We start from the raw sequence: 23,023 nt of genomic DNA on the forward strand, positions 1-23,023 counted from the left end.
CACTGCTGCTCTCTCATTCACCTGTCTTAATCGAACCCTACACATGTACGCTCGTAGCAATTTAGCTATAAATTATTCTCCATCGCATCAAGATGGAGTGTTTGGATTGAAACTGTTTTTGGTTAAAATTTAATTTTTTTTTATTTTTAATTAAGTTTTTAAATATTTTTTAATGTGTTGATATAAAAATAAATTTAAAAGTTTTATTTTAATGTGTTTATTTTAAAAGCAACATTTACTTTACACTCAAAACACCTGTAACTTTTGATCTGGACAATCATGGAACGCCCGAGTCCCTTCGAAACCACTTGCTGACCAGGCCCCATTTCTCCGAGACTACCCCACCGAATTAACAATCAAATTTTCTAGGCGCCGAAGATTAATGTGCGTGGATTAGGTGCCAGCATTGGCTTTGATTCTTTCATTTTTCTAATGAATATAACCTCCAATCACAGGAATAAAGGGTGAGTGATATCATGAACTTATCCGATTTGAACTCTTGATAAGTTCTCCATGGAGTTATTTTACAATGCTGAAGTGGGCCTCATGTGGGGTTACAAGGCATGATCGCTCTCCCCCACCACCACATTCAACACATCAAATTAAGGCAAGATGCATGGAGTCTTCAAGATCATTTAAATGGAGACCATGCTTTTGCCTTTTAATTTCTTTTCTCTATCTTGTAGCTATCAAAAGGAAGTAGAAACAAGGGAAATAATAATTCATTGATTATAGTTTAAAAAAAGGATATAAAAAACAAAAACAAAGGAAATGATCCTGAAAACATGAGATGTGATCAAAACCCTAAACAATCTTACATCAAATTACAAGCACGTATGGTTCTTGTAATATTTGCAGTAAACCGATTTTTTTTTTTTTCTAAGGAAGAAAAACAGTAGATTGACATAACCAAACAAACCACACATCAAGCATCATCATCACCGTTCTATAGAACACAAGAATACTGCCTGCTGCCCTACTGGGAAGCACTCTCCTTTTCTTTCTCCTTCTCTTCTTCGGTCTTGGGGTGGTACCCAGGTAACTTCTCCTTGATCTTCTCGAGTAGCCCTTTCTTCTCCTTGGCATCTCCTTCACAGGAAACTGCAGCTTCAGGGGAAACATGTTCAGGAGCTGGAGGAGGAGGAGGAGGAGGTACCTCGTCAGCTTTCTTATGTCCTGGCAATTTCTCCTTGATTTTGTCAAGGAAACCCTTCTTCTCCTCTGGTTCATGGGGTGTCTCTGTGTGGACTACCTCAACAGGAACACTAGTATCCTCGTGTTCCTTCTCCTCTCCTTTCTCTCCTGATATCTTCATCTTCTCTTTCAATGACTTCTTTTCCTTCTTCTTCTTTTTTTTCTCTTCATCGTCGCCTTCCTCCTCGTCACTAGACTGCATTTTTTAACACATCAAAAAATCTGTCAATCTCAAGAAACACTTAACGGAAAAGACAACAAAAATAAATAAATAATGAGATTGATCCATGGATCGAGTTAGAAACTTACAGAGCTGGAACTGCTGCCTGATCGATGGAGTTTCTCAAAGAGAGTAGGTTTCTTCTCCTCTTCCTCTTTTTTCTTGTGCTCTTCCTCTACTTTGGTCTCGGGTTCAGAAACCTGAAGTTTCTCTTCAAATTCAGTAACAATCACCTCCTCTTTAGGCTTCTCTTCTTCTTTCTTCCCCAGGAAATCAAACAACCCGCGATCCTTGGTCTCAACAGCACCACTCTCTTCACCAACTTTGGTCTCATACTCATGGCTCTTGTTTTCCTCGGCCATACTGATCAGAATCACAATATTAACTTAATCAAGAAAAGATCAAAATCACAACAGAGTAATTAAAATGAGTAAGCTTCTGCTTCGAGTGATTTGCGCTTGTAGCTGATGGTTTGGGTTTGGGTTAGCATGGGTGATGGGCTTTTATAGCTGGAACTTGGAAGCCAACGCGGAGCTGACACGATTAAGAAGTAATAAGCCAAGTGAGCTGGGCCAGTCAGGTTTCACTTCTGTAACCGACGTGTAAATTTAAGTAAGAGAGAAATCAAAACGTATTACTTACGACATGTATAGAATTATGTGTACTCGCTAGAATGATTGGCTAGATGTCTAGTAATTAGAGATGGAGCTCATGGGAGTGGTGGAGGCATAAGCGTGTTGAACACGCGGAGGAATGTGTAAAGTAGCAGTCTGAAAGGAGGGAGGGAAGTAGACAAGTTGAGAGCGGTACGCTGTAATGTTCTGCAAATTCCTTGGTGACACGTGGAACGAGAACGTGAATGGCTGTCCTTGAGCGAGACCCGTGGTGTCGGCCTTGATTGGATAAATATGAGAGGGGGGGCGGTGTATCTCGGGGCCACAGCAGATTTTTTATGCGTGTGTTGAGTGTGGGCTGGGGATTTGTTTTTTCTCAACATAAGTAAAATCAAGGTGCTGTAAACGTTTTTATTGTTATTAAGAAAAATTATTATGCAAGTTAAAAAGTTTATATTTGGATTTAATAAAATAAATTAATAATTATAAATTAATAAATAAAAAAAATTATTTTTTTAATTAAATATTCAGTAAGCTGAGGAAAAGATGTTATTTATTGAAGAAAATATTGAACGCTTGTTTTATTTTAAAAATGAATTTTCAAAGTTTTAATGATTTGAACCAATAAAAGTTCAGTTTTATTTTGTTAGATTAAGTATTAACTCAGTGATAAATTTTATAATTGATATCGCAAAAACCTAATCTAAAATCAACTACAATAAACTATCAAACCTAGTCTTGGATTAGACTAATATGAGGGGATCAAATTGAAAAAAAAAAATTATTATGACAAGAAAAAACAAGAAAAAAAAATCATGGATGGCTATTGCAACCCGTGTCTTTCTTCTATGTTGCATTTCTATTTTCTTCTTAATATTTCTTTCACCCCACATTTGTTTCGCGTAATTGTGATTTTAAACATCATTTTAGAATTTGTTGAACATCAATTTTGTGAACCGGACAAAATGAATTAAAATCAAATTTAACATATATATATATATATATATATATATATATATATATATAATAACAACAACAACATATAGTTAAGCGCAAAACTCAATGAGATAAAAATCAATGAGAGAGGGAAAAAAAAAAAGGAAAAAAACATTAGATAAGAAACCGTGATGATTCCATTGGCACCGTGTAAGGGCGCATCTTGAGCTCGGTGGTTGCTGCAAGTATCGCTACAATATTGTGCCCTTTCTAAGTTTTGGTGCATATGCTACAAACACCAATCTTTTTTCCATGCTCGTTCAATCCAGTCCCTGGTTTCACAAAGAAAATGATTGAACATTTATTTTAGATTCAAAATTGCCCCCTAAAGATTCATTTATTTTAAATATGCCTGGTTGATTATCAACCAAACATTAAAAGTTTTTTCAATATCTCAAGAGTTCCAATAAAATAAATTATAAAACTTAAAAGCAAATGAATTATTGTAAAATGATAAAAAAAAAATAATAATAATACGGAGGTGAGATTAAAAAAAAGACAAGAGTGAAAGAAATAAACAGGAGAGGTGTTCGTTGTTCAAATAAACAGCAAAACAACCTCTGATATTCTAATGTTTTCTCTAGTAATATACATGGAATGGCTACTAAATTTAATCTTAGAAACGGATTATTCATGTTAAGACTAGAGGATTCATGGGAAAATATATTCTTATCACACAAAATTATCTAATCTTTTAATTCATTCTGGTCTGTAACTATTAACTTACCAAATAGATCAAGGATTGGATTACTGAGTTATCAAGAGATATTGAAATTTTTTACAAACAGTTAAATTATATTAATTTATAAACAAATTAGTAGAAGAAGTAAAGAATGGCGGGCTTGGATTTTATAAAATTAAACTAACATATCAATTTGTATAGATATCTAGTATTCATGACTTGAAAGGTCTACGAAAGATCTACACTAATTCTTCCTTGAGCTATGAAATCTAATCAATTAAATTTCCACAGCGTCAAAAACTTTTTTTTTTTAAAACGATACAAAAATATATAATATAAATTCATATTGTAAACTCAAATTATAAAATCATAAAATATAAGTAAAATTCATTTAATAGCTCTAGATATCATTTAACTTGAAAGCTTACCACAATATATTCTTATGTATCTAATATTTCCCTATAAAATTTCAGTTTTATCTAGGGTTTAAAAGATATTTCAATCTCACAAAATTAATTAACAGATATTTTAAAGCCAAATTTGATTTGATTTGGTTTATATCATAAATTTAGTAAACTCGTTAAATCAAACCGAGTTTATCGGTTTTGCACGAGTTAAGTCTGATTTTACTAGTTTTGAGTTTTTAGTCCGATTTAACATGTTAGATACATATTGACTTGTAAAATTGTAGAATTTTAAGAGTTAACTTATGATTTTAACAACCTTGATCCACACCCTAGACAAGATAAATTATATTAGTGTTATGGAAAACTTAGCTAAACTATTAATTTTTATCCCGCAAAGTAAATTAATATCAACTGTTATGAGCAGGGGATCACTTACTTTTTATTTCTATCTATTAGTAGCACAGGAGGAACTAGGAATTCAAGGTTGTAGAAGCAGAAGGGAAAAATATCAAGATACAGAAATCATTTACACATTAAAAAATATATAGAATAATTATAGATTTTTAACTAAAATATACTATTTTTTTTTACTAAAAAGGATCTTTTTATAAAAAAAAACAAAATGTATATAAAATAACTACTAAATTTTGGTCATCATTTTTAAACTTTCAGAGGGGTCATGTGTACTCCCCCTCTTATTCGGTAGCATTTCTACCTCAGTGACCTATAAAACCGACTTTTTTGTAGCCTTGCCTTTTTTGGATTACCTGTCTTAGTTGATACCGTAGTATTTTTTATAATTATAATTTTAAAAAATAAATTTATAAATTATATTTTTTTAATTAAAATTTTAAAAAATATTTTCTAGTAAAATCAATGTAAAATTATAATGCATATTAATTAATCAAATATTTTCATATATACAGTCTGGAAGTGGTTAAAATTATGGTATGAAGTGTTTTTTATAATATTTTTTGTTTAAAAATATACTAAAATAATATAAAAAAAAATTAATTTAAAAATTTTAACTGCACAAATCCGAAGACAAACCGCAAACCACGGAGCGTAATCCATTTTTTAAAACAGTAACTATAAGAATCCTACGTAACTATCCAGGATTTAACCGTACTGAGGGTGTGGGCGTCGTTCCTCGTCGTCGAAAAAAGTACCCCGAGTTGGGTGGGACCCGAGGGCAGTTTCGTCGGCAAGAAAGGTGAGGGTATCTCGAGATTTGCGACAAGCAGGTTTTGGTACGGTTCATGTGTGGTGATGGGCAATAGTTTAAGGTGATAAATCGCACTTTGACGTCGTGGATGCGTTGCTTGGGTGGACAGATTGTCGGTTTAGTGTGGCCGATGATTGTATTTCCAAGATATTTATTTATGAATTACACACTAATCCACTTTTTACGTGGCGTGGTCTTTTGTGTCTGGCACATGTCCACGTGTGATTGCAAGTGACTGCTTCCAACCATTCCAACTTCCAATTATTTATTTAATTAAATTCACATCATCATCAACTATTTATTAAAATACCATTATTTTAAAAAGATCTCAATGCCAGCAGTTTTGGTATTCTTTTTTTAACTTTGTTTATGAAGTTAAAAACCCTCTCATGAAACCAACTTTACAGAGCTCAGCTATTGGAAGGATTCTCCTTTACGCTCGACTACATCATACTTTTTTTTTTTTAACCTATTAAGTATATAATTTTTTTAATAAACATTATATTTTTATTGATATTAATATTATATAAGTGATAGCTTGTAGAATTTTTTAAGTGTTTATCATATTTTTATTCATATTAATATATATATGTCAAAGATATTTCTTATCAATATTAATATATATCTCAATGATATTTTTTTTATTTTTAATATTATTAAGGCAACATTACATCTTGGTCCTTCCTCTTCGTAGAAAGACTCGTGAACTATAAATAGATCATGAATCATTTAAATAAAAGGTTTGGAATTTTAATTTTTTATTGTATATTTATTTTAAGAATATCTATTTATAATATCATTATATTTTCTTTAAAAAAAAATTCACCAACTTAATCATTAGATAATCCTTAAATTTATTAAATAAAATTTTTTGTAAGTATCAAACACCGGTCTTCAACCACCCTGATTATGAAAAATAAATCAGATTGTCGTAACAAAAAACTTAATTGATTATCCATATCATAAATCTTGCCTTCAAATTACTTGGATTTTTCAACACATCATAATTTGTGAAAATGATCTTATTAAAAAAATATATCATTATATATAATCTTGAATAAAAGAAGAAAAATCCTTTCATTAATTTCCATTTATGAGGGACTAAATTAGATCGAATAATTAGTATAGAGATTATCAACGTAATTTTTTTTAACTCGAAGACTAATGGTACTTCGATATTGTTAGGGGGTCCTATCCTATGACGTTAGGAATGGGGAGATAAAAAAGAAAGGACGGAAAAATCAAAAGACGATAAAGGCTGGTAGGAATGGTCAGGTCATGTCTCACAACTATCGCTTGTATTTCAGGGGTCCTTTTCGTGGGAAAGCCATTCATGACGCAGTAGAATCATGCACTAGTTTTGTTGTGTACCCCCGTTCCAAGGCGGGGGGTGATTTTTTTTTTTTTTTATATATAAAAAAAATATTATTGTTTAATTTTGAATATATTTTTTTAATCACAGTTCAAAATATTTATACACACGTATCTAATTAATTAAAATAACATTTAAATAAAAAAATAATTAAAATTAAGATATTTAATATCGCAATATAAAATATTGTATTTAGTTGTGTTTCACAACTATATTTTTTAAAATATTATTTTCATTTGGTAAAAAATCATCATCCAATGATGATGAAACTAATAAAAGGATAAAAAAAAAAACATGAGTCAACTTGTATAAATGCGCTAACCTTGCGACCATATACACATGATTGGGTAACCTTATAGGTAAAAAAGTAACAAAAATAACATGTTCTTTTTAACAACAAATCCATAAATGTTAAAATATGAAGTTAAAAAAAATTAATATCGTAACACGGAACATATACTAAGTTGTGTTTGATAACCTTGTTTCTTAAAATATATTTTTTATATAATGAAACGATCATCCATACAAGTAAAAGGTGAAAAATATCGCAATTGAAAATGAACTGAATAAAACCATAAAGCACAACTATAAAACAATTTAATGTTGATTATAAAACAAAAAAAAAAAAAAAAAAAAACTAAAAAAGTAAGATTCAGATCAACTCTTGTTGACTTGTTAACCTCGTAACCATGAACACTTATTTGAGATGACCATATAGAAAGAAAAGTGAAAAAAAAAAAAATGAAGACTAGTTTCTAAAAAATTAAGCGTTGAATGAAGAAATTTAAGATTTTTTTTTTTTAAAAAAGACCTAAAAAAAGTCAATATGTGCTAATTTTCAAAACTTGCAACTTTGATAGCAAGATAGGGACTTAATGTGCAAAAAGCAAACCCAAAAATGCAACAAAAAAAAAATTCTTAATAAAAACATGTCAAGGCATGAATTTTTTAAAAATTATTCTAAAAAAAACAAGGAAAAAATTGAGTTAATCAGGGTTAACCAGTTAACATCGTGACCATGAAAACAAAATTGAGATAACCCCATATAAAAAAAAGTAAGAAAAAAAAGCTCGAAGACCAACTCTTAAAAACAAACATTGAAGGATGAAAATAAAAAAATAAAAATAAAAATAAAAAAAAAACATAAAAAAGACCAAAATTAACATTCAAACCCCGTGATCATGATCATGAGATCGGGGCCAACCACGTAGAAGAAAAACCTAAAAAACAACAAAGCAAGATTCCCAGCAAAAAATGTTGAGGCATGAAACTTAAAAATAAAATAAAAATGACAACAAAAACAACTTGAATCAACTTAAGTTAACTCACCAATTATGTGATCATAGGCATGGAAAGAAAATTGAAAAAGAAAGAAGCATAAAGATCAATTCCATAAAAATAAAATATTGAATAGTGAATTAAAAAAAATAATTTTATAAAAGGATCTAAAAAAAATCAAAGTCAATTCATTTTAACTTTCAAAACTAGTGGCTCATTAAAAAAATGCCAAGGGATGAAATATGAAAAAAATATAACAAAAACAAATCACAAACAAAATAAATATTAGTGCAGAAAAAACAGGGACCAAATCCGACATTAAAAAAATTAAAAGTCAAATAACGAGGGATAAAATTGAAAAAAAAAAAATTATCAGTGAAATAATTTTAAAATATCAAAAAAACAAGAACCAAACTTGATATAAAAATCAAATAAAACTAATGATTATAGATGAAGTTGAAGAAAAATATCAATCAGAATAAGAGTAAAAAATAAATAAATTACAATTAAAAAAATAAAGATTATCTCTTATTTGCCAAGGCTAGATAAATCATTTAACTACTTATAATGAAAATAAAAAATCCAGTTTGCCTTTAATCAACTTGAAAATGACTAGTATGCCTATACGAGAAGGCCAAATCACCTCTTATTTGCCAGGTTTGTGTATGTTTTACTGAAGGGTCAAAGTGAAAGTGAAAAAAACACTGTACTTTCCCCACATGATTTAAGATTCACAGTTCTTTGAACCCAACTGATTAGATCACACAAAATTATATACGGTCAAACCATACAAAAATATATATTACAGTGCGAGTGTTTTTTTTTCCACGTTTGCTGCAATAATTTTCTTTATTTGGTGAACTATTGGAAATTTTTAGAAAAATTAACAAAAGAATAAAGAAAATGGCCTGGCCAGTTCGGGAAGCAGGTTCCGTTTCCACTGAACGAACTTCGGGAACGGCCCGAGCCATAGTCAAGAAACGAGCTAGGCGAGCTTAAGACCGATATTTAAAATTTTACGCCAGCCCAAGAGGCTTCAAAACCCAAGCGAGAAGGTAGAACACACAGCAGAATTATCGGGTAAGCACCTAAGATATCACCCACATAATTCAACTCTATCAATCCAATTTAAAATGGAAAGAGACTGAAATACCAGTTGAAATAATGGGACAGAGCACAACGGAGAATTTTCAATTCTATGTGAAGCATCAATCTCAATTCCCTGCGTTTAGTATTGGATCAAGCCTCTTTGATGTATGTGACAAGAGATTCCCCCCCGGCACTAGACAAACCTTTACTTCCAACATTTCCATCATCTTGTAGCTCACTAAGTTCAACTGCCGCCTGCTTCCTTGAAACCAAACCATGAAGACATAGAAAACAAGAATCTGATTCTTCCCCTTGGAATTTGACCCTTAACAATGACAGATTCAATTTCATTTGACCTCGGATTGAAAAAAATAGAGAGGCTCCCAAAGGTCAGATTAGAGGTGTCATATAATTCGTTCAAATCATCAATTTCCTCGAGGCCATTATTTGCTTTGTCAATCACAGCTAATGGCCTTCTGCTGGCCACTCTCAACATACTAGCTGCTTTCATCATCCAACTGAGAAAAGCTCCATGCATTGTTGCTGGATTCTGTTCGCTGGTTGCCTCTCTTGCAAAGAAAACTCTTCCATCCCCCACACTCCCAGCAAGAATCATAATCGTCTCCTGAAGACCCTTCTGCAACATAAGTATAAGATCCACTGCAACATGATAATAAGATAAATATGTCAAACAATCTTTTCTCCAACGAGTATTGAACTGGATCTGGAACAAAAATTCCTTTTGGATGGAAAATACCACGCAATATGACTAGGACCCTTTTCACAGACTCCACTGGAGACATGGTCTCAAACTTGACGGCAGCATCCCCAGCAACTAGAGCAATTAGAAGAGCACCCCCTGAAACAGAAGAAAAGCTATTAAACAGAAAAAACTCGCCTCTCATGCTTGAATTTCTATCAAATGACCAGATGTATCAGTTTTTCCTGCCTAAAATTATAGGGAAACAGCAATGCCACCTTATTTAGCAACTCATATCCTAGTCTGAGAATGGCATCTTTCTTTCTTTGTGGAAGCTCACGGACAAATTCAATGGATCCCTTCTCAAGCACACCCGACAGGACTGTGCAAAGCACCATACCCCCAAGAAACTCCCGTCCACTGGCATATACAATAACCCCATCAATTCCACACCCTATACTCCCCACAGTCCTCTCATAGAAAATCGGAAGGTCCTTTGCAAGCTCTATAACAAAAGTACCATTACCTCCTGGAATAAAACAATGATCACCCCCCCATTTCACAAGGATCATCCTGATCCCAGTACGCCATAGACAAATAGACATTCAAGAAGCATTTGCAAATTCCGAATTTGCAAGATGCCAATTCAACAACATCAGCTCTTGTGGATCCTCAGCCACCTTATACACATGCGTAAAAGCTTCAAGCGCATTTCCTAGATTAACATGTACAGATTTAACTTCCTCAATTATAGCCTGTCTAAGCTTACAAACTCTATCTAAAAAGTTACTAAAAGAAGCCTCTATCCTAGAATCAATCTCGGAGACAAATATCCCTCACCTTATGTAGGTGCAACCCCATTTTCCTGGCAAGAACTCCATGTGGATTCCCATTTATTCCAGTAAGAACACTCGCACCAACATCCGCCACAGCCACCACTCCTTCACCCTTCCTTTTCATTGTCTTTACACGCCCACCTGGCCGCGCATTCCCTTCCAAAACAAAAAATTTAAAGCCCATAGCCATTGACTGTCTGGCTGCAACCAACCCGAAGAGTCCCGCGCCCACAACAACCGCATTGCCTCTCTCTACTCCGTCGTTTAATTTCACTTGCGCTTCTTCAATAGCCTGCCCATGCCAAAGTTAATGCAGCCATGTTGTCAAATAAAATTATAAGCAGAATCCACCATTGCTTTGTGCTCAGCCCAAATAGACTCAAGCGCACGCCCACGAGTTATCCAAGCAGAGACATAAGATCTCCAACGAGTAAGAATATGGTTTCTCACCGCAATATAATTAGCTTGCTCTCTGCCCCCAATCATAGACACTACATTAGCTTCAGTTTCTTCTTCGGTTAGCGAATCGACAGGAAAACCGACGGAGATTGCTATTAATGCCTCGACATCGACTTCTTTTGAAAGGCCGCCGCCAATTCTGTGGAGCAGAAGGAAGGATTGCTGAAGATTTCGGTGAATAAGCCCTTTCTACAGCGTCGTATTTGGTTAGTAGAGCAGGGAATGTGGAGCTAGGGTTTCGGGTTGCTGGATGGAGTCAGAAGAGTCGTCCTGGGAGTCTGAAACTGGAACTTCGAGTGTTGTATTGGGAAATGAAGAGTGGGTTTCTGATGAAGGTGGAAGGTTGTTTTCCGGTGAGCTTTGGTGGTCTTTGAGGTCGGGTTTTTGGCGAGGAGTCGTAGGAGACGACATGGTTTGCGTTATCGGAGGGGTCTTGAGGAGGCTCGGCGGTTTTTTCCATTTAGCTTACGGTATCTTATTAGTGCACTGCGCTTTTTTTAAACTTTGCCTGGAAGTCAAAGGATCCTAAGCTGGGCGTCTTGACAGAACAGGCCCATTTGTTTTTTAATTTTCGCTATTTATTTATTTTCTCAATGCTAATCACTACTAAAAGAAAGAAAAAAAATTCCTGGACCATATTTTTTTAAAAAATCTTTAACATACTATGTGTGTAGTTTAAATATTAACTCATTATTACATGAAGGAGAGAATCTTGTTTATCGACTCAAATCAAATAATTAAAATGTTAAAAATATAATATTTAAATATAAATAACAAAATAAAAGATCAATTAAAATTAATAGTAAGAAGAATTTAAATAAAATATACAGAACATGAAATATAAATTTATAAAACAAAATATAAAAAATTGAACATATTCAGAATAATCTGAAAACATATGGAACAAAATTGAAAAAAAAATTATCACTATTTTGTTTTTTGGAAAAATTGTATTAATCAGAAAATAAAAGGAATGAGTTATGAAAACTATAATATTTAAATATTTTAAAAATTCATGTCTAATAAATCTTTAAAAAAGGTGGTCAAGATACGAGGAAGAAGTCAAAGCATAGAAATCATCAGACCCTTAGAAATATACCTAACCTTTAAATTTTAAAAATAACAAAAGAATTATCAATATTAATTCCCAGCAAAGTTACTAATTTCTTCTAAAAAAGAAAAGTAAAAACAAAAATCTCTAATTCAGTACAGCCCATCGAGCGGAAGCCCATTTACACATATTAAGCCCAAACAATAGAGAATTTTTATAGGGACAGAGGCACTCAACTAACCCGAGCCAGACCGAAAAATCGAACCTCCCAACCTCCACGCTCTTTCTCTGGTTCCGTAAGGGTCTCCATTGCTGTCTCCTCCTCGAGCTCGAAGAGGAAATAAAAGAGAGGGAGATAGAGGCGAAGAGACGAACGATAAAGATGATAACGCGATCGAATTTGGCAGACCAATTAAGAGAGTATCAGATTCGATCCAAGCATGATTGGGCCTCTGTCTCCTTCTTTTCTTCCGCTTCTAATATCAGCTCTTCAAGGTACGTGCCTTTGGCGTATCCCTTCTTAAACTTTTCAATTTCAAAGGTTTTTCATTTCTTGAATGTTAGTTTGATTGTTAGATCTCCGTTCTTAAAGTGTTGTGATTGCAAAGAAATTATAGTTTGTACTGGTTAGATCAGCTATGGTTTGGATTCTTTTTGACGGGTTGTGGGTTTTTCTTAAGGAATTTTGAATATGAAAGCTAAAAATTGAAGCTTCAGAGGATTTTTTTTTTATTAATTGAATCGGTTTTTTTATATATATTTTTTTTTTTTTTATATATATATATATAGCTTGGACCCCCCCCCCGGGTCAGTTTGAACACCAGGGAACTTCATTACCAGATGAAGAAGCATGCTTGCTTGTGTATGAGAAGAGAAAATTTGAGGTGATTAAGAAAAAAAAGGAAGGAAACTAGTTGTTTAGATAAATCTAGATGGGTTCCTGAAAGATAGAATTTGGAAATGATCTATTCTCGAGCATTTTTGTATGGAGTGTCTATCGTTGAGGTGCGAACATGCAGTTTAGTTGTTGCAGGTTGAAGCCATTATTACATCAAGCAAATTAACTATGGATATTTGAGCAAAATGTGAAGAGAGAGAAATGTATAGTGGGTTTAGAAGCTTGAACTCTCGAGGAATGATTATAGCTGTTTGATAGATGCTATTTAAAATTTCATTAACAACGTATTTTTCAAGCACTGGTGTAGTATCACTTGCAGGAAAAGAAACACTTTTTACTGGTTGCTAGATGATTTCAATCATATGCAAGCCAATTACCACACATTAAGAGCATGTTTGGATGTGTGAAATTTATGTGAACCTTTTGTTGGAGTAGCATTTATGAGTAAATCCTCTTTTATGCAGCTTTTTTTTTCTTTCAATTTCATGCTCTAAATGGGGGCAGTAAGTATCTGTAGCACCTAAAGGTCGTAATTTCCTATTACAGCTGCTTCCCATATGCAAAATGAGCGGGAGATAAGATGATATCCTTGTTAATTTCTTGTACACAAAACTCTGATATTAATTCACCAAGAAAATGGATGTCCACACTCCACAAAGGACAATAAAAATAAAGTTGAAATGAAAACATATTGTGAGCATAGGAATAGCTTATGAAGGTGATAAATAGTGAGGATTAAAACAGAATATGATCCATTTTCTTAGGAAAGATGTCAGTTTGGTGCTAGGGAACTTCTGACTTTTGCCTGCAATTTCATGCATGTGATTTTTGGGATGAGAAGCTGAGCTCTAAATTTGGATCGAATGAGGCATTGGGTTTTGTTGTTCAGGGAAAGATAATGGAATTGAGTTCTGTAGCTGATCATTAATACTCTATTTGATAGGATTGGGTGTTGAATGGAACCTAGGGGATTGAGAAGGTTGTTTATAGTGAGCTTTAACAGAGGATACAGTTTTGCCACATTTCGATCGTTTTTGATGTTAGTAGTTTCCTGTTGAAACTTTTGATAAGGCAAAAGCAGTCCGCAGATAAACTAGTGTAGATACCAGATTAACTCAATTGTTTGTGACTTGTGTAAGTCGGAGATAATAATTCAATTGATAATGTTTGGGACATTTGCCTGATAAATGTGATTCAGTTATTTTTACTTTTGTACACAGTGGTTGGGTGGTTGCAGAGCTAAACTGAAACTGAGGGTGGATTTATTTTCCTGCCCTGCATAGATTTGGTTATTTCATGTTGCTGGTGACATTTCCTGGCAATTCATTTTATCAAATATTTACTTTTAATTAGTGAATGTTTCTCATGCTTGGTTATCATAGCTTAGAGAATACTGATACTCAATTCATCTATAATAGTCCCTGCAGTGTTATTGTTCATGAATCAATATTTCTTTGTATCATCTAAGATGGCATCGATTCTGACTTTGTTTCTTCTCTTTGTCCTGTGTATGCTTGCAGGGTGGACGTTGTGGTGTTTGTAATATGGGAACTTTTTATCATAGCATTCTTGGTTTTCTCTGCAGTTTCTTTATATTTTAGGCATATGCGACTTGCGTTTATCCTAGTATGCATAACTTTGCTATTGCTTATATGCATGAAAGTTACAAAGCAAGTTCGATTGGCTAGGAAAAAGAAGCGAAGGATGCTTCTTCCTTTATCTATGTAAACTTTACGAGCAGCAAACCTTTTCCTAAACCAACACAACTTTTGTTGTGTAGATTGATACAATTTCTGACCTTTGCATCGATCCTTTTTCCCCTGCTTTATTGCAATGTTTAATTGTATACCCAAAGCAAGTTGATCAAGGGGTATGGTTGAGGTGATCAATAAAATAGATGCTAATTGAATTGGAGATTTCTCATCACTTGGAATGGAAGATTGAGATGGTTTTGTTTGAGGCGGTGAGCTAGCGACAGACATCAAATGTGGGTTAGGTGGGTGCTGGTGTTAGAAAGGTATTGTTTCTTTTTTGCTACATGCTTGTAGCATGGATAGCCGCTCTAAGATGCTTTAGCCAGGCTTGATTTATGAGACAAATGTTTTTAATATGTATGGGATACGATTTTTGTTTTTGCTGCTATACATCCCTAATGTAAAGGAAAGAGTTGGTGTTGAGAATTTCGGAGACTTGTCTTTCTCATGGTTCCGATAAACAATTACCCTCTGCTTCTGCATGACTGTACAAGCCCTGGCAGAATTATTTTTTCTTGAATTTGGTGTGGAAGCTTAAAAATATCGTTATATATTTATCAACTATAGTATCAGATGTACATCTAATCTCCAAATTGTCAAATACTGTCCTTGCATGTATCTGAAACGAGCTGAGGCAGTTAATGAATAGGCTTGTTAATCCTAGTAGCAACTTAGAGGTTTCATGTCCGTGATATTCCTGTCGAGCATCGAGCATCCCTCTGTTTGGCACCTGCTCATTAGGAGCAGAACACAACATGTTATTGTTCCAAAAACGAGGCAGGGCAAGGCCTCAGTTTATCCTCGAGACACCATTAAATATTTGTGCTTGCCAAGTTACCAGAGCCCAATTTCGCCTGTTGCACGAAGAAACAAATTCTATAAGATTCCTTTTCTCTTTCAGGAGCCTAACTCCAAAGAGCCTAACAAAGTAAAACACCTATATTTTTTTATATATAATGTGAACATTAATGATAACTATACACGAGTTTAAATTTTATTATTTTTATTTATTTAATAAAAATTAAGTGTATAGTAATATAAACATGTATAAATTTTAAGTTTAAATAACTTTTACTTTAAAGAATATTTTAGAAAATAGAGCTTCGTCTTTACTGTGAAAAAACAAAATCATTTTTAGTTTTATTTTTAAAGTAAAACACCATGTAACATCAATAAATTCACAAATAATTTTGAAACAAATTTGAATTGGTTAAAAAATAAATAAAAATCTACCTTTAACTTGCTTTTTATAACAATATAAAGGGTTAAAAACATCTAAATTAAAATCTTTCATCGAATGAAATTCATAAACACCAACATTAATTGTTTTAGTTAAAATATGCACAATCTATAATTTTTTCTCTCAATTTTCAATGATTCTTTGTTTTTCCTAAACTTAGGGATTGAAACTTAAATAAAATAAAATTTTGAATAGAAATGTAAAAGTCAAAAACCAAAGGATTGAAAATTTAAACAAAACGGGCTGAATTTTTAAAAAACACGCCTTAAAAAATAATAGAGTCTACTTTTTTTGTTCACTATCAACTTTGATCCTCAAAGTTTAATACTATTTTTTACAACAAAATTGAATCTTATCTTGCCAAATTAAATATCACTTTAATACTATAATTTTTTTTTTGACACCATGATGAACCATATAAAGCTAATTAAAATGAATCATCATCTAAGATCTGAATCAATAAAATATTTTAGGATAAAATTAAAAAAAAATCTTGTAATCAAAATAAAAAAGATATTAGTATGAAAATAAACCAAAACATTGCTCCAATTAATCCACTGTAATTTCTTCTTGAAACACGGTGTTGCAACAGGAAAATCAACACACCATTTAGCTTTTTCTTTCATTTGTCTCTTTACATACTCATATCCTATTTTTACACAACAGGAAAATCAATGGACATATAAATCATTCAGTTACAGACTAACCAATGACACAGTCTGGAGCTTGTGTACCCTGAACTTGTATTTAATCCAATTACATTAAAACAAGAAAGGATCACAACTCTTATTAAGCAGATAAACATACGGGCGAAGTCTTATCAGAGCTCAAGAACAGCTATATAAACACGAACATTATAATTGACCATATGTACGCCTGCTCTTCCTATGATCTTGCTTGCATAAGCCTGAACCATTCAGAGCTTGGAGGTTGCGAGCTTGATAAGATCCTTTCGGAGAATCTTGCCAGACGGATTCTTAGGTATGGCGGCAATGAATGCGACTCTCCGAATTCTTTTGTATGGCGCCACCTATATAAATAGCAGCTTCGAAATTAGAAAGAATGAGACCTGATTTGCGCAAAACCATGTGAAAAAAACGAACTGATTTGAGAACATACCTGTCCTGCTATGAAATCCATGACAGCTTTCTCGGATAAATTACTTCCAGCTTTTCTTACCACGTAAGCCATGGGGAACTGCCCGACCTGCTCGTCAGGAAACCTGATACAGTATCACATGTAATACAAGGTTAGATTGGATTCCCAGGTTCATTTCTACCAGGAGGTAAGAACTTCTTACGGTATTACAGCAGCATCAGAAATCTCTGGGTGAGTTAGAAGCAATGCCTCTAGTTCTGCCGGAGGGACCTACCATGTCAACAGCCAACCATTAAAGCATGCCCATCATTTTACATTTCCAAGAGAAAAAACAAAAAAAAAAGTGTTAAGTGTTCAAGATTTCCGCGTTTAAGAATTTACTTCATGATTAATACTTGTGTCTTTAAAGAATATCTGTATGAAATGATAAAATGGATCTTCCACTCACCTGATAACCCTTGTATTTAATCAGCTCCTTTAACCGATCAACCACGAAAATGAAGCCATCATCATCAATGTAGCAGAGATCTCCTGTTCTTAACCATCCCTCTGAGTCGATAGTTGATGAAGTAGCTTCAGCGTTACTAAAGTAGCCTGAAAAATGCCCCCGCCACAATAGGTGATCAAACAAATTATACCGGACGAGGGCAACATGCAAGACATCTGAAATCTATGGAAAATCAACATCGAAATTCGGTCACATTGTGATTTCATGAAGGTCAGCACGTTCCATAAAGGGGAAAACATTGGAAATTAAGCTTGAAATCAACATGCCAAAGCTCTGTAACATGGAGCATACCATCATGTAATCACCAAATTAAAGACTACATCATTATATCATGTGATGACAAACACCACTCGCTGCATCTACAACAGGAAGTCTTCATGAAACGATGGATTAAAGTGGTTCCCCAACTTTTAGGTCCACTCGCACAGGCATTAAAAAGAGGAATGATTTGCCGCAGCGCAGCTAAAAAGGAGGTTAAGCAACTGGTGGGGCAAAGGTAGTGCACTTCTTAATTTCTTCTTAATAAATAAATAAATTTGCCTTTCCTTTTGAGATATAAAAGTTACCGACAGATCTAGAAAACAATAATTTATAACAGAGTGGACCTGCCATTTTGAAATTTAAAGTGCAGAACATGAATAACTCATCTTTCTTTCACCACTTCTCATTGAATACAATGATGGCACGGGATGACTAAGGAACCAAGCTATTCATTCTATACAATAAATACCACATGGTTTCATATTGCCCCACACCACGTATACTTTCGGACAAAGTAGTAAGACCTGATACCTGGTTCAGCTGGTGGATTGACCCAGTACCTGATCAATTTAAGATTTTGGCTAGGTTTTACACATGTGAAAACTATAGTTGTATTTGTCTCGGATAAACTCAGCTGAGACCTGACATATATAATTTTTTTTCATTAACAAAATGGTGTTTGAAATCCTGATCTCCCCTTTTTCCTCTGTTCTTCATTTCTTCTTCCTTTTATTCCAAAGCCGTTTACAATTTTGAGAAAAAATTGAAAAACTCACTCCAACTCCCGCTCCCTTTGTTCCTCATTTCTTTTCAACACTACTACTTCAAAAGTTCATTGTTTCCTATTATAGGTAATTTATTCTTCCCCGTTGTTGCCAAGTCTTTTTCTTCTTCTTCTTTTGTTAATTATGGGTGTCAGATCAGCTTGCGCGCACTTCGACTAATTCTCTAAGATCCTGAAGTCAATGATTATGTAAGCTTCCGATGACCTTGAAGTTTATGGCACTTGAACTAGTAACCTTTGAGGAGCAAACTCAAGACCTGATCAATTAAGCTACGCCTCTCAGGGTTGTTGTTACCATGTCTTACTATCTTGTAAGCTAACATGCTCTAGTATTTACCACAAGAAGTTTTTACAAAGATTACCATGGTGAATGGTGACATTGTTTTTTTTCCTATTTGCGAATATTTGAGCGGCGAGAACAAGTTCATTGGTTCAAGGAAAAGTCTAACAGTGGTCATTTACAGCTGAGGTTTGATTATCATTTTCAACGATTATAAATTGTGGTATGCTAGCCTAATTGTGTTCTTGAAACAACTATTATCATGACACTTGATTCAAATTGTGTTTCTTTGGACATGGAAGAGCTTAATATGTTTCACGTACAAAAGTGAAAGCGTTAACTAGGTGTGTTGTATTAGTTTCAATGTGTTTTTATATCAAAGATGAATTATAATATTATAAATCTTGAACTTTTTAATAAAAAAAATGTTGTTTATGATGAAATATCTTCAAAATATAAAATTTGAAATTATAATTAGTTAATTGTTTTTGCCCTTTGATTTGTAGTTTGCTTAGTTGTTTTTGTCAAAATGTACTGAATTAATTGTTTTTATTAGCAAGCAGTGTATGTCAATTAATTGCTTTTGTTTGAAAGTTTTTTTTTTTTTGTTAAGTTAAATTTTTTACCAAAGTGGATTGGTGAAATATATTTGCACATGAGAGGGTAACAGAGTGATTTGTAGTAGTTTTTTTTTTTAATTTAATTTTTATTTTTCAGGTTAACCTGAATCTACTCAGATAATTTGAGACCTGATTTTTTAGCGGGTCAACCCTAGAAAGACATATTCTTTTTACTTTTTATACATGTTGAAACACTAATTAAATATAACATAATATTTTTATGAAAATATCTTTCTTATAAATTTTAATTAAATTCGAACCGGAAAACTAAAATGTTTTGGGTCAAATTTATGGGCCCGATATTGAATAAAACCTTCTCTCTCTTTTTCAGTGTAAGAATACAAGGCCATTAGGTCAATTTCTAATTCTATCATCCGAAGAAATAAATGACACGTGCAATTATAATATTCTAGCACGACAAAAACGACTAAACAAAAAAAAACAAAAAACAGAAAAAGAAAGCAACACAGCCTACCTTTCATCACAGAAGGAGCTCGAAGCCAAAGCTCACCGGTCTGGTTCACCAGCAAGGCTTTACCACTTTCCGGGTCCACAATCTTGGCCTCCGTGTTCGGCGACAATAGCCCTGCCGTACCATACCTCCTACTCTCCTCCAACGTATCCGTCGAAGCACCAATCCCCGCCGATTCAGTGAGCCCATAACCTTGTAAAATCGTAACCCCTGGATACTTCTCCGAAAACCCTTCAACCATTTCCTTACTCAATGGAGCTCCGCCTGATAAAACAAAATTCAACGAACTCAGATCATACCTCTCCCGTATCTGATCAGCCCCGTTGATCAGCGCTACTAGTATCGGCGGCACGAGTGGTAAATAAGTGGCCCGGTATTTCACAATCGTCGATAACATCTCCCCCATTTCGAATTTTGAGAGAACGATGACCGTTGACCCTGCTGCCAGAATTCCTGTGGCAAACGCTGCTAAACCGTAGATGTGAAACATCGGGACCGTACAGATAAATTTGTGATCTCCTTCGTTTAATCTGAACCGTTCAACAATCGTTTGTACCATAGCGATTAAGTTCTTGTGTGAGGACACCACACCTTTGCTTTCTCCTGTTGTGCCTGAAGAGTAGAGTAGCGTCGCTGTGTCATCCTGATTGACTTGCTCTCTAACTCGGATCCCCCTTGGTTCTTTTTTTACCATTTCACTTAATGTTGTCACAATTTTGGCTTTTGTTTTGGTGGAGGCATCAGTGATCTCATCGTCTATGAGGATGATGGTGAGGTTTGAGTTTGACTCGGTGAGTTTGGCAAGGAGTTCAGGAGTAGTGAAAGCGAGTGAAGGTTTCGAGTTGGCAATTTGTTTAGCGATTTCACGAGGAGTGTTGAGAGGATTAGTGGTGGTAATTACAGCGCCTAAAGACATGACGGAGAGGCAAACGATGGGGAAGAAGATGGAGTTCGGAGAAAGTAAGAGGATGACGTGGCCTTTGCGGATTCCCATGTCGTAGAGACAAGTGGCAACGGAATCTACTGCTTTCCATAGATCTTTGAAGGAGAGGTGGCGGCCGGTAGCTGCGTCGATGAAGGCTGTTTTGCCGTGGTGAGGACGGGAGGAGATGAAGGTGGTGACGTCTAGGAAGTCAGTTTGTGGGAGTGGGATTGGCTTGCGTTTGCTGTAGAAAACAGAGTTTGATTTGCAAAAGCCGCTTCTTGGGTCGATTGTGAGGCTGTTGTTGTCTGCCATGGCTGCTAAATTATTGAGCAAGATCTCTCTCAAATCTAGCTACTGGCTGTGGTGGTTCTTTATTTTTTTTTACAGAAAGAGGATTATTTATGCACAGGTCGTCACTCGTCAAAAAAGTCGATGGTGATGGCCGACATCTTTAGCTAATGAATTATAAGTTCGTCCTTGTAGTTTATCAAAATTGATTAATAAATCTCTATAGTATCATAAATTGTTAAATAGTCCCTTGATTGATATTAATCATCTTCAATCTAAGACTGTTTGATATTGTATTAGCTTTTATTTGACTATAAAGAAAAAATTATATAGTTAATCAAATAACTTTTGTTTTTGCACTAGGCTTGAAAGAAAAAACTTAAGAGGCCATTTTAAATTTTGATTTTGTAAAAGTTAAAATAATATATTTTTCATTCATTGAGACTGACTTTTTATTTATTTTTTATTTAAAAATTTATTTTATACAAGTTTTAATCAATTATATATTTTTTAAATTTAAAAAAAAAATACTACAACTAAAAATATATTTTTAAATTAATTATTTAAATCATAACGGCAAAAATAGCCACAATATCAAACACATGTTAGACTTTAGTGGTTGATTCCTCTCTTCACCTACTTATTTTTTCTTTATCCTGTTTTTCATGAAACATTAAATAAACTTAAATGAAAAAAGAAACATGGAATTAATAAAAGGACTAAATTATAAACCAATTAAAAATTTAAAGGCTAAATATATATATATATATATATATATATATATATATATATATATATAAACCTCAAAGATTAATTGGTTAGTTTTGCTAAACTATAAGGATTAAGTTAAGACATTGCTTTTCCATCTTTGTCTGTTCTTTTTTGGATTTTCAGGACAATACCATCTATCTACCAATACTAAAACTTATTCGGTTGGTTTTGAATTTTTGTTTTTAGAATTAATCCCGTGGATATCTTAGTTGGAATGGAAGCTATATGGTGGTGTTGTGGCAGGTCTGTAAATTTTAGATGTATTTATTGGATGTATTATTGAAAATGTGATCATTGATAATATAAAATTTTTATTTTTATTAAGATAAAAAAATATGCATGATTCCAATGACTTTATTTTTTTTTATTAAATCTACCAATTTATTTATGAAACTCGATGTGAATAGATTTAAATTTTCATTAACTGATAACTTGTAATCCTTCTAATCCTATTTAATTATAAGTAAAACAAGATAGATAACACCTGTATTAATTTGTGTTTAAATACATTGAATTGTAATTCCTAGATTTATTAAATATATATTGATCTCATTTCAATGCAACTCTTGTATTGATTTGTGTTTAGAGGTAATCTATTGAAACGAGTCAATAATAATTTAATTCTACGGGATTATTATTATTATTGAGTAAAATAATATATACACCAACAAGTTATATACTATCTTGGTACTAAATTAAAGTCACCAAAACATATATTAATGGTTTGAATTTATATTATAGGGACACATAAACTAGTTACTTAGAAAATACGTGTAATTATTAATAAAAATAAGGGTACATGCATTAGATAACTTCGTATAAATGATGTGTGCATATGAGTGATGGAAAAAAAATCACAATACCAAAACCCCAGGGTTCAAAGCAATTTAATGTCCTAGGATATTTATGATTTTCTGGAAAAAAAAATCACAATACCAAAACCCTAGGTTTCAAAGCAATTTAATGTCCTAGTATATTTATGATTTTCTGAAATTTGAAAT

General features: G+C 33.4%; 3 protein-coding genes and 1 pseudogene across 3 annotated transcripts; 1 reads left to right on the forward strand and 3 right to left on the reverse strand.

Annotated features, from left to right (window-relative positions):
• Positions 1-700: 700 nt before the first annotated feature.
• LOC118061955 (dehydrin COR410) lies at positions 701-1,900 on the reverse strand. Its single transcript, XM_035075597.2, has 2 exons — positions 1,504-1,900; positions 701-1,390 (listed from the first exon to the last, which is right to left on the reverse strand). The coding sequence occupies exons 1-2, from the start codon at positions 1,774-1,776 to the stop codon at positions 977-979; spliced, it is 687 nt and encodes a 228-aa protein (XP_034931488.1). The 5' UTR covers positions 1,777-1,900; the 3' UTR covers positions 701-976.
• A 6,843-nt stretch (positions 1,901-8,743) lies between these two features.
• On the reverse strand, positions 8,744-11,541 carry LOC118061954 (lysine-specific histone demethylase 1 homolog 1-like; annotated as a pseudogene).
• Positions 11,542-12,352: 811 nt separating this feature from the next.
• LOC118061953 (uncharacterized) lies at positions 12,353-15,201 on the forward strand. The gene is made up of 2 exons (XM_035075596.2): positions 12,353-12,618; positions 14,542-15,201. The coding sequence occupies exons 1-2, from the start codon at positions 12,506-12,508 to the stop codon at positions 14,747-14,749; spliced, it is 321 nt and encodes a 106-aa protein (XP_034931487.1). The 5' UTR covers positions 12,353-12,505; the 3' UTR covers positions 14,750-15,201.
• Positions 15,202-16,537: 1,336 nt separating this feature from the next.
• LOC118061952 (probable CoA ligase CCL5) lies at positions 16,538-21,350 on the reverse strand. The gene is made up of 5 exons (XM_035075594.2): positions 20,042-21,350; positions 17,562-17,707; positions 17,316-17,383; positions 17,135-17,237; positions 16,538-17,045 (listed from the first exon to the last, which is right to left on the reverse strand). Exons 1-5 carry the CDS (start codon positions 21,273-21,275, stop codon positions 16,932-16,934), a joined length of 1,665 nt encoding a protein of 554 aa, XP_034931485.1. The 5' UTR covers positions 21,276-21,350; the 3' UTR covers positions 16,538-16,931.
• Positions 21,351-23,023: the final 1,673 nt, after the last annotated feature.

The sequence above is a fragment of the Populus alba genome, chromosome 5 (genome assembly GCF_005239225.2).
Source record: "Populus alba chromosome 5, ASM523922v2, whole genome shotgun sequence".
Taxonomy (NCBI): Eukaryota; Viridiplantae; Streptophyta; class Magnoliopsida; order Malpighiales; family Salicaceae; genus Populus; species Populus alba.

What these genes read in the sequence shown, in the direction of transcription:
- LOC118061955 (XM_035075597.2), bottom strand. Translation starts at nt 1,776, where the DNA reads ATGGCCGAGGAAAACAAGAGCCATGAGTATGAGACCAAAGTTGGTGAA. An exon ending in CAGGCAGCAGTTCCAGCTCT is followed by an intron (nt 1,391 to 1,503) that starts GTAAGTTTCTAA and finishes TAAAAAATGCAG; the next exon opens with TCTAGTGACGAGGAGGAAGG.
- LOC118061953 (XM_035075596.2), top strand. Translation starts at nt 12,506, where the DNA reads ATGATAACGCGATCGAATTTGGCAGACCAATTAAGAGAGTATCAGATT. An exon ending in TCTAATATCAGCTCTTCAAG is followed by an intron (nt 12,619 to 14,541) that starts GTACGTGCCTTT and finishes GTATGCTTGCAG; the next exon opens with GGTGGACGTTGTGGTGTTTG.
- LOC118061952 (XM_035075594.2), bottom strand. Translation starts at nt 21,275, where the DNA reads ATGGCAGACAACAACAGCCTCACAATCGACCCAAGAAGCGGCTTTTGC. An exon ending in TCTGATGCTGCTGTAATACC is followed by an intron (nt 17,238 to 17,315) that starts GTAAGAAGTTCT and finishes ATACTGTATCAG; the next exon opens with GTTTCCTGACGAGCAGGTCG. An exon ending in TGGATTTCATAGCAGGACAG is followed by an intron (nt 17,046 to 17,134) that starts GTATGTTCTCAA and finishes CTATTTATATAG; the next exon opens with GTGGCGCCATACAAAAGAAT.